This window comes from Cebus imitator, unplaced genomic scaffold, assembly GCF_001604975.1.
Source record: "Cebus imitator isolate Cc_AM_T3 unplaced genomic scaffold, Cebus_imitator-1.0 Scaffold96, whole genome shotgun sequence".
Classification (NCBI taxonomy): Eukaryota; Metazoa; Chordata; class Mammalia; order Primates; family Cebidae; genus Cebus; species Cebus imitator.
Genome location: NW_016107411.1, coordinates 3,805,366 through 3,816,721, shown reverse-complemented (window position 1 = coordinate 3,816,721; position 11,356 = coordinate 3,805,366). Strand labels below are relative to the sequence as shown.

The 11,356-nt window shown below is 49.8% G+C and overlaps 1 protein-coding gene across 2 annotated transcripts in view; it reads left to right on the top strand.

Annotated features, from left to right (window-relative positions):
• Positions 1-11,356, top strand: part of AVIL (advillin) — a 22,124-nt gene that overhangs the window by 887 nt on the left and 9,881 nt on the right. Inside the window, exons 2-13 of one of the 2 annotated variants that reach the window (XM_037741246.1) lie at positions 2,574-2,658; positions 4,095-4,169; positions 4,896-5,092; positions 6,786-6,894; positions 6,987-7,097; positions 7,360-7,562; positions 8,023-8,101; positions 8,219-8,317; positions 9,367-9,520; positions 9,622-9,722; positions 10,190-10,327; positions 10,428-10,586. In XM_037741246.1, coding sequence (XP_037597174.1) covers positions 2,593-2,658; positions 4,095-4,169; positions 4,896-5,092; positions 6,786-6,894; positions 6,987-7,097; positions 7,360-7,562; positions 8,023-8,101; positions 8,219-8,317; positions 9,367-9,520; positions 9,622-9,722; positions 10,190-10,327; positions 10,428-10,586 — 1,491 coding nt within the window. In that variant the 5' untranslated portion in view covers positions 2,574-2,592. Of the gene's footprint in view, positions 1-2,573; positions 2,659-3,386; positions 4,170-4,895; positions 5,093-6,785; positions 6,895-6,986; positions 7,098-7,359; positions 7,563-8,022; positions 8,102-8,218; positions 8,318-9,366; positions 9,521-9,621; positions 9,723-10,189; positions 10,328-10,427; positions 10,587-11,356 lie in introns of those variants that run through there. The other variant, XM_037741245.1, reaches the window with a different exon arrangement.

Genomic DNA, 11,356 nt, shown 5'->3' with positions numbered 1-11,356 from the left:
TGTATTTTTAGTAGAGACGGGGTTTCACCATTTTGACCAGGATGGTCTCGATCTCTTGACCTCATGATCCACCCGCCTCGGCCTCCCAAAGTGCCGGGATTACAGGCGTGAGCCACCGCGCCCGGCCAGAGATGACGCTTTTAAAATGAACCAGGAGTCTGGCCAGTTTTGCAAACTTCTTGTTGAGAAGTAGAAGCCCTTAGAGAAAACTGAACATATAGGGGACATTCTCAAAAGCTGGGAAAGACAGACTCCTTTCACCTATCCTTAGAGAAAGATGGTCTGGAGCAAGGCAGGAGGAGTTAAAACCAGCTTCCTGGCCCACAGAGGTGGCTCACAGTTGTAATCCCAGCACTTTGGGAGGCCAGAGCATAAGGATTGCTTGAGCCTAGGAATTGTAACTTGTGACCATCCTGGGCAAAATAGTGAGAACCTCTGTCTACAGAAAATCAAAAAATAGCCAGGCGTGGTGGTGGATACCTGTGGCCCCATCTTCTCAGGAGGCTGAGGCAGGGGGATCACTTGAGCCCAGGAGGTGGAGATTGAAGTGAGCTGTGATCATACCACTGCACTCCAGCCTGGGTGACAGAGTGAGACCCTGTCTCAAAAACAACAAAACAGCTTCCTCTGCTCAGGGTCCATCCATAAAGGCATCTCTGAGAATTAAAGGCCACTGGCATTTAACCTGAAATTTCAAAACTGTACTCCCACAAGGGGTTTCACAGACCTCTCAAAGGATACTGAATTAGAATTAGGGAGGAGAGAAGGAGATACCCAGCTTTGGGAGACTTTGATGTCAGAATTTTCCGTGTGTTCCATGTGGCAGGAAGTCCCTTCCTGGAGCTTATCCTCTTTGGGGTGCCTACACCAGTGAACTCCTTGATTCCTAAATTCCTGCTGGGAAATGGGACAGGATTCAGCCTCTGAGGCTCACAGTCCTAATTAATGCTGGCTCTTACCAAGGTGACAGTTCTCTATCTCCAAGGAATGAATTCACTGGCCCTTGTCCCCTTCCCCTAGTTGGCTCATGGCTTTTGCCTTTAATGCCTGCTACATAGAGTCTGAAGAAAACCCAAACACCATATATCCTGCCAATTCTGAGCAGCACAGGGTGGGGCAGCACAAGTCGTCAAATCAAATTCTCAAACACTGGCTGCTCCGCACCACTGCCTTGCTTTAGTCCTGCTATAGCACTAGACAAAGGGAGTTTGCTTTGTGCTCTACGTTTTTTTTGTTTTGTTTTGTTTTGCCAAAGTCCATACTAGATAATGGTACATGTTTTCCAAACTTGGCTTTGTCCATCAAGGTTCACGAAAAGAATGGTCAGACATGTTCCTCTTAACAAGCGCAGTATGTCCCCACATAGCAAAAATCCATACAGTCCTTTGTGGGTGAAAATTTTTAAATGTTATATAAATCCATCAACCTCATCCTTTTTCCTTTGCTTCTCGGGAGAAATTAATCTAGTTTACATTAATTATTCATGTCATTAGATTTCAAGCTCCTTGAGAGCAAGAAGTAGGTATTTTACTTCTATAAAGCATCTACGTGACGGTGGACATGGATAGGTCCTTCATTACCCAAGATGCTCCTTGAATACAGATGGTGCACGACCCACACAGACTCAGATCTTTACCACTTCCTCCCTCTCCCCACCCTGACTTGCTCAGTCCTGAAGGAACTGGAGATGTCTGAGTGTCTGAGGTTCACACTTCCACAGAGAAGCTTGGGTCTGTGTGGGAGGGAGAGAGGAAGTCATCTGTCCGCAGGCCAGGCCAGGCCACACCCTGCTGGCACCAGAACCCTTTGTCCCAGGCCCGCCCTGCCATTTTATTTTCCTTTGCATCTGGAAAGCACAGGGAATATAATAGTCATATGACAAAAGAGGGAAGGGTTGAGTTTTACAATAGTTTACTTAAAAAAAAAAAAGATAAAAGCCAAAGAGGAGATCAAAGTTGACTGTGGAGAAGGCCTTGCAAGCAGGGAACTTGGAAAGAATTAGAGGGGATGAGAGTGAGAGAAGGCAACTCAGTTTGGAAATACTTTTTCTGACTAGCTTTTCTGTCCAAATGCCACTGAACTTAGATTGGTTTAGGAAGGGTTGTAGTACATCAAAGTGGCTAGAAGCACAGGTTTGGGGATCAGATAAGGATTTCATTCTAGTGTGTGATCTTGTGCAAGTTATTCAGCCTTTCTAAACCTCAAATTCACACAATGTAAGATGAAGAAAATCACCTTCTGAAAATTAGAGATAACATATGCAAAGTGAATCAATACAGGGCTTAACATATTTAACACCCCTTTGGTAAATAACCATGACAATGACCAGAGCTCTTTCGGGCAGTGGTAGGTGGGAAGCAGAACTCATGGATGGTAATCCCCAGGTCAGCCAGGCTTACCATGTGCACTTGAACAAGTCCTTGCCCCCGTTATTGTGAAATGGTGCAGGGATACACCATGAAGCTGTGGCAAGATGGCTAATAAGAGACTGGGAAGTAACTTAGCAGAAAAACTGGACTGACGTCCACTATGGTGAAGGGCATCATCTCCCCTCTTGCTCTGTGACATTTCAGTCCTGGAAAGACAAGCACCATGTCTCTGAGCAGTGCCTTCAGGTCTGTGAACAACGACCCTGGGATCATCGTCTGGAGAATAGAGGTGAGCTGGGCTGGAGGCACCTTAATTATGACCATGGCATCTGGAAGCAGAGTCTGGCTGCCTGGGACTGCTAGGCAGCAGCCCACCAGCAGCCCTTAGCCTGTGGTTTGAGGACAGTGAGAGGCAGCATCAAAGTACCTGTTTCCCATCCTTCACCTCTCCTGGGTGCTCAAAGCAGGTGGTTGGCAGGTGGAGGAAATGCTCAGCCCCAGAGAACAGGGCTTCAGGCAAAAACAAGCTTGTCCTTTATCCAGCCACCTGCTCAGTAAGTCTGCACTTGCAGGAAATGCCCTAGAAAGACAGGTGGGACCTACCCAGCAGACTCCTGGTGGCTTCCATCAGAGAAATGGAACATGTCTTCCACAGGGCACCCTGGCTCCTATAAAGTATGGGGAGAACTGAGGGGGCAATGCAGAGATGAGGCACTGTTCATCCCATCTCCACTTGGGCTTGAGCCCCTCTGGGTGGCTGTGAGCTCCAGCAATCCATAGCTGAGAAACACCCTGGCTTGGGTAGCTCCACCTGCCAGATATGAGGATTCCTCCCAACCTCTGCCCCAGCCCAGTCAGTTGCTGCTACATAAAACCCCGAGGTGATGCCTCACTTCACTATCCTCAGCCAGGAGGGAGAGTCAGCTCTCCAGCAAGCATCGCAGAGACTGTGAGGCCCAGGTCACTTCCATTGTTTTAAGGCTTCCAGTTTCCTTAAAAACTAACAGGTACTAAAACATGGTTTACCAGATTTGCAGTATATTTAACATTTAACACATTTTATGTAGAACACACACAAGTATGGCTGCAAGTTTCCCACACCTGGAGAGAGTAATGAAAATCTACATCGAGGGTGTGTGAACAGCCTTCCAGGGCCAAGCCACACGTGCAGTAACAAATCAGAGCCCTGACCCAGACTCCAAATATAAGGCACTTGGCACACAGCCCTGCTGACCGCTGGCACTCCCCAAATGTTATCCTCCACCTCCCACAGCCCCACAGAATCCAAGTGTCCTTTCCTACATGGGCCTGGGCCAGCACCCAGCAGTCAGCATTGGGAAGAGTGTTGGAGGTGCTGGCACAACGGCTCAGAGAAGGGTTTGTACTTGGTCGTTTATATCTAGCAAAGGGCTGGACGTGTAGGGCTCACAGGCTTCCCACAATAGAGTGAGATGAGACCGGGCAGGAAGTCGAGAGGAAACTAGGATGAGGGGTAAGCAGGATAGGGACCCAGATTCAGATCCAGGGTGATATAAGCACAGCTGACAGAAGCCAGAGGGGTGGCCACATTAACCCTGTGGCTGGCTGCCTCTCGTCCTATAAGGTCATCAGGAACATCTCCTTTCCTTCTCCCTACCACCTGCACCAAATGGCAGAGGAGAGGGAGGCTTGTGGGGAAGGGAGGAAGGAGGGAATGCAGCCTACACCCACCCCTTGTCCTTCCAGAAAATGGAGCTGGCGCTGGTGCCCGTGAGTGCCCACGGCAACTTCTATGAGGGGGACTGCTACGTCATCCTCTCGGTGAGCACCCTCCTCCCCACTCCTGTGAACTTCTCCCCTCGGGCCAGTTCCTGAGCTCTACAGAGAGCTGTGCTGGTGAGGGAAGGCAGGCAGTCCCTGGTATCCATCTCAATGGTTCCTCAGTGCTATGCAGAGCAGACCTCCAGTCTGACTACCAAAGGCCATCATTAGGCCTGGGTTTTAATTCTGCCTCAAAGGATGTGGGGAGGGCCCTCCGTCTGAACCTCAGTGAGCCACCTACAAGCAGCACTTCTCGCAGGCCTAGCCTTACATTAAAGCGGTGTGGAAGAAGGCCAGATAAAAGTAAGGCCTGTCTCCAGCCTCTAAGTGCTCATCCCCATGGAGGAGACTCACATGAATGGTGCTGACAGGGCCATACAGGTGTACCCATCAGCACTGTACCAGCTGTGTGAGTGCAAGGGGCCAAGGGGCCTGTGAGGTAAGCTGAAACCCGGCTGGGAAAAGATGCCCTTTGGTTTCTATTTATTTGGGGAACAACAAGCTGTCAACTTTCCCCAAATGTGGGGAACATTTGGGCTGCCAAAGCTTATGCCGTGATTGCAGGTCTGCTCAGGGGGCCAGGGCGGCTCCAGCATCCACTGCAGGAGAGAGGGCCCTGAGTCTGCCAAGGGCAGGCACATGTGCTGCATTCTCCTCAAGCCAGAAGGCCAGCAGCAAAGGGGAGGTGAGCTGGCCCCAGACCTGATCTCTCTGGCTACATCCCAGATCCGGAGAGTGGCCAGTCTCCTGTCCCAGGACATCCACTTCTGGATCGGGAAGGACTCTTCCCAGGATGAGCAGAGCTGCGCAGCCATCTACACCACACAGCTGGACGACTACCTGGGAGGCAGCCCTGTGCAGCACCGAGAGGTCCAGTACCATGAGTCAGACACCTTCCGTGGCTACTTCAAGCAGGGCATCATGTGAGTAGGGGTGCACAGAGCAAGGACAGAAACAGCAGTTTACAGAAGAGGAAACCCAAAAGGCCAAAATGCATATGAAGAAGTAATCAGAGAAATGCAAATCAAAACAAAGCTGTCACTTCCACCTACTACAGTAGCAAATTAAACAGCTGGGAGGTGCCAAGTGTTGGCAAGGCTGTGGAGAAATAGGAGCCCTTGTGCCCTGCTGGTGGAAGTGCGGACTAGCACAGAATCCTGGAGAGTAGTCAGGGCCACTTGCAAATCCCACTCCTTCGTGTGTAACTCACAGAAACCCTCACATACCCAGGTCCATAAGGGCATGTGGACCAGACTATTCATAGCAGCCTCATTAATGGTGTTAGGAATCTGCAGGCAACATAGGTGTCCATCACTGGGAGACTGGACATGGACACCACAGAGTAGTATGCAGGAGCCGGAAGCAACAGACACACGCCTTAACACAAGACAGAGCTTGCAACATGGTGCTCAGCAGGACAGGCTGGGCATGGTGGCTCATGCCTGTAATCCCAACACTTTGGGAGGTTGAGGCAGGAGGATTGCTTGAGCCCAGGAGTTCGAGACCAGCCTAGGACACATAGTGAGACCCCCCCATCTCTACAAAAAATGTTTTGTTAAAAACCCTAGCCAGGCATGGTGGTGGTGCACTCCTGTAGTCCTAGCTACTCTGTGGGCTGAGGTTATCAAGCCCTCCATTATCAAGCCTGCAGTCCCTGATGAGCATCACTTGAGCCTGGGAGGTCAAGGCTGCAATGAGCCATGATTGCACTACTGAACTCTAGCCTGGGTGACAGAGTGAGACTCTGTCTTTAAAAAAAAAAGGTGGTGGTGGGGCATAGTTTACTAGAATGAAAATAAAAACAACAGAATGGAAGCGTACACAGGGGAAGGAGTGGAAGTAAGGCATGCAGATAAAGGGAATACACAGACACATAACACAAGAGAGGGAGTGCAGGTCGATGATGATGACGTTTCATCAATTGAGAACTTTAACTCAAAACTTTGCCCTTGACATTAAAACAAAAAGAGGAATTCCAATGAGCTTGAGAATTGTGAGGCCAGGCCAAGATCAGCTTCTCGCAGGTCGGCAGTCTCCACTGAGGCCCTTCTGGGCACAGAGGACCACACTGAGCCACTGGGGAACCCCAGGACAAAGCCCCTCTGCTCCAGGGTTACCTTCTGAATTCCCTTAAAGTACAGGACCCCTGGATCAGAGGCTGGGCTGGGCTGTGCCAGGGTCGGGGAGCTGATTCCGAGCATAGGTGGTCTTAAGGCTGTTGAGTCATTAATGCTTCTGCTGCAGCCCAACTTGTGCCCCTCTCGAAGTGACACACTGACATTCAGACAGTTCCTGGAACAAAACAAGCCCTCTGTGCTGCAGGGGTCTTCATCACTGATGTCTCCTCTGCCTGGAGCACTATTCCTCTGGTATTGGTTCATTTACCCTGTAGTATCTCAGCTCAAATGTCACTTCTTCAGAGAAGACTGCCCCACCTCGCTACCAGAAAGTCACTCACCCAGTCTACTTGTAGGGCAGCAGCTGCCACCCTCTGTATTTACCTTGCTGATGTACTGTCATCATCACACGAGTGAGGCTGCATCTGTGTAACTCACCCCTGTCTCCCAGATCCTAGCACACAGCAGGCACTCTAATAACTAATGGATGTTCCCCCAGCTACAAGAAGGGGGGTGTCGCCTCTGGTATGAAGCACATGGAGACCAACACCTACAACGTGAAGCGGCTGCTACACGTGAAGGGGAAAAGAAACATCAGGGCCACCGAGGTCAGTCCTGCACACTGTCTACCCCAGGCCCAGGGCTTCTCCACCTGGCACCTAAGAATTCCTCCTGAAAAATGTTTACCCCTCATCTATAGGTGGAAATGAGCTGGGACAGTTTCAACCAAGGTGATGTTTTCTTGCTGGACCTTGGGAAAGTCATCATCCAATGGAATGGCCCTGAGAGCAACAGTGGGGAGCGCCTGAAGGTATGGCTTCCTAGCCTTAGCACGCTCAAGTTCCTCTTTCTTCTTCCCTCCATGCTGGCTCTTCCCCAAGAATCAGGGTGGAGCCCTGCCTTTGAGTGGAATCTGTCTTGGAGACAGGCCAAGTGTGTGAGTTTGTGACTCACCCTGGACTCCTCAGCATTCTAATAACTCCTGTGTCTGGGATCTAGGCTGCTTTCCCCAAAGACATCAAGCAGAAAGGGGTCCCAGAGGAGCTGAGGGCTTCCTTGGGCTTCTTTGGCAGGCTATGCTTCTGGCAAAGGATATTCGAGACAGGGAGCGAGGGGGCCGTGCTGAAATAGGAGTGATCGAGGGAGACAAGGAGGCAGCCAGCCCAGAGCTGATGAAGGTCCTTCAGGACACCCTTGGCCGACGCTCCATTATCAAGCCTGCAGTCCCTGATGAGATCATAGATCAGCAGCAGAAATCAAATATCATGTTGTATCAGTGAGTAGCTAAACCTGACTTTAGCTGGAAGCTGGGGTGGGGGGGAAGGTGTCCCCTAGAACACCAGCCACCTCTGCTTGGCTCCTTGTTTTGGGTGTAGCCATCTGTTTTTTTTCTCAGTCCTTTCCAAATGCAGCTCCTAGAAAGCTTGGAGATCCCCCGCTCAGGGAGGCAGTTGTTCTTATTAGCAACTCTCCTCATCTCTTGAGGAGGCCTTTCCTTTACTCTGGCCCACACATGCCCAGGGATGTGGAAGGGATAATGTTTGGGAGAGAGATAAACAAAAGTCTCCACCAAAGAAAAGAGTCTGCACATTCCTGTCCTCACTCAAGCCATGACTGTCTTAAGAAGTCACACCCTACCCAGAAACTCCAAACTAAAACAAACCAGAACGACATCTAGTTGACTACAAGATGTTTTATAGAGGAAAAGGCACAGGCTAACCTCTCCCCTTCTCCAGTGTCTCAGATTCAGCTGGGCAGCTGGAGGTCACAGAGGTAGCAACGAGGCCTCTGGTCCAGGACTTACTGAACCATGATGTAAGTAGAGTTTGGGTGGACTTCGCTTTGGGTGGCCAGACGTGCTTCAGAAGCAGACCCTCAGCAAGAATCTTCCTTCTGATCTTGAGCAACCATTCCTGTCTCTGACTGCTTTAGGACTGCTACATCCTGGACCAAAGTGGAACCAAGATATACGTGTGGAAAGGAAAAAGAGCCACAAAGGCTGAAAAACAGGCAGCCATGTCTAAAGCACTGGTAGGAGCTACAGATGTGCAATACTGTTTAAATAATTCTACTAAGAGCATTCCAGATGTGTCATTTCACAGAGCCATACTAGGCATTTGAGCATATAACATTGTGGTTACACACAGGGACTGCACAGTCAGACAGACAAACTGGGATTCAAATTCAAGTTTTGCCTTTCCCGGCTGAGTGATCTGGGGAAGACTACTGGGCCTCAGTTTCCCCATATCTAGCATGAGGATCATACCCATCTCTTAGGGTTATCATGAGGATTAAATATCATTTGTAACGCACTCAGAGCTGGGCACAGTGGCTCACGCCTGTAATCCCAGTGCTTTGGGAGGCCAAGGAAGGCAGATCACCTGTGGTCAGGAGTTCAAGACCAGACTGGCCAACATGGTGAAACCCCGTCTCTACTAAAAACACACAAAAAATTAGCCAGACATGGTGGTGCATGCCTGTAGTCCCGGCTACTTGGCCGGGCGCTAAGACAGGAGAATCACTTGAGTCCAGGAGGCAGAGGTTACAGTGAGCCGAGATCGCACACTGCACTCCAGCCTGGGTGAGAGTGAGACTCTGTCTAAAAAAAAAAAAAAGGCACTCAGAACACTACTTGGCACACAGCACCTGCTCAATAAAAGGTGGCTATTATTATTTAAGGAGATATCACTTATCAAGGTTAATGGCCCTGTCCTCAAGGAGCTTATATTTGTGCAGATCCATGCAGATGAACTAAGCAAGATGCATTTACAAAGCAATAAATGAGCAAACGAATGCGATATAAAGTAAGTACAAAAGTGCTGGAAGAACACAGGATAATCTTCCAAAAAATAAATAATCATAATCGCCACAAGCCAATAAAGAGATCCAAAAATGTTCCACTCAGTCATTTTTTTTAGGCAAGTAACTTGGTCCTTAGGCAGAAATGAGTTAGAATCTGACTCTGACTCCCAGAGGGGAGGGATCTTATTATGCAGCTTCAAAGAGGTGAATTATCAGACAAGCAAAGAACTCAGTATACTCCACGACTGACCTGCCTTTGGGAATGGGTGGCTCTACAGGGCTTCATCAAGATGAAGGGCTACCCCAGCAGCACCAACGTGGAGACTGTCAACGATGGTGCTGAGTCAGCCATGTTCAAGCAGCTGTTCCAGAAGTGGTCAGTAAAGGACCAGACCATGGGCCTGGGGAAAACGTTCAGCATTGGTAAAACTGGTGAGATTACCCCCAATCATCCTCTCACTGCTGGGTCTCTCTAGAAAGACAGACACAGTCGCTTCTTACTCACTCAGCTTTTCCCAACCCTTTCTCCACAGCTAAAGTTTTCCAGGATAAGTTTGATGTGACTCTGCTACACACGAAGCCAGAGGTATCTGCCCAGGAAAGAATGGTCGATGATGGCAATGGAAAAGTTGAGGTAGGCCCACTGATTCAAACATCAGGGCAGGCAGCAGCACTGGCCTTCCTGGCTGGCCTGCTGGGGTCAGGGGTGCAGGTGATTCTGATTCTGCTTTGCTTTCTCTTTCCCCTCCGGCACCTCAACAACCTTCTCTAAGTCTTGTCAGTCTGTAGAGTTTTCAGAGGGGTGAAAGGCACATCCTCAAATATGCTTCTAATATCTCACCTGGAAGGTATATTCAAATCATCGTTCAGCCTTGCAAAGACCAAGGCATGATGGGATGTTCCTGACCAGGATGGCCCAGTTAATCTCAGGATTCAAATCATGCAAATGTGATGAGTCCTCACCAGTGGGAGAGGACCAGAGGGAGAAAGAGAACATGGAGTAAACGTTAGAACCTTCCCCACCTGGATTCTCTCTTTAGCGTGGCCCATCCCCCTCCCAGCACCCCATCTCTGGAAAATGGTGTCTCCTCCCATGCCCAGGTCTGGAGAATTGAGAACCTGGAGCTGGTCCCCGTGGAATATCAATGGTATGGCTTCTTTTATGGGGGAGACTGTTATCTGGTCCTCTACACATATGAGGTGAACGGGAAGCCGCATTACATCTTGTACATCTGGCAGGTAGGCCTGTCACAGGCTTCAGCTTTGGATCCTGATACGTTCTCTGGCCACTGGGCTGGGGCAGGAAGGATGGGCCCTTCATGTCCTCTCACCATTGCAGGGCCGCCACGCCTCACAGGATGAGCTGGCAGCCTCAGCATTCCAGGCAGTGGAGGTGGATCGGCAGTTTGATGGGGCCGCTGTGCAGGTTCGAGTCAGGATGGGGACGGAACCACGCCACTTCATGGCCATCTTCAAAGGGAAGCTAGTTATCTTTGAGGTGAGGATGCTCTGATAAAATTACACCATGAGCTGGAATGTTCCAAACTAACAAACCAGCATGGGGCTGTTGGAGAGGAAAGGAGGGATGGGGTAGGGAGTAAGACCTGTACTAGACACAGAAAGAAGGGGGTTAATCCCTCTAAGACAGTCAAGTGAATCCCTACTGCCTAGGGCTTCAAGTCTGAACCCCTATCTAATTATGTTCAAGGTCTTTCATAACCTGACCCATTTACCTGTGCAGGTGCACTGCCCTCAGCTCCCTAACCTGTCCCTTCCACTCCGGTCAGGTGGGTCTTCTCATTAGACCTCACATGCGCCGTACCATACCCCTCCCACTGCAGATGTGCCCGTTGTTTTTTTTTTTTTTAGTATACGTGCTGCCGAAGTGAGCACACTTTCTTTTTTTTTTAAATGGAGTCTCACTCTGTCGCCCAGACTGGAGTGCAGTGGCGCGATCTCAGCTCACTGCAACCTCCGCCTCCAGGGTTCAAGTGGTTTTCCTGCCTCAACTCACTGCAACCTCCGCCTCCAGGGTTCAAGTGATTCTCCTGCCTCAGCTTCCCAAGTAGCTGGGACTACAGGTGCCTGCCACCACGCCAGGCTAATTTTTGTATTTTTAGTAGAGATGGGATTTCACTATGTTGGGCAGGCTAGGTGATCCGCCCACCATGGCCTCCCAAAGTGCTGGGATTACAGGTGTGAGCCACCACGTCTGGCCCAGATGTGCCCATTCAAATTCAAGTCCACTTCTTTTTTTTTTTTTTTGAG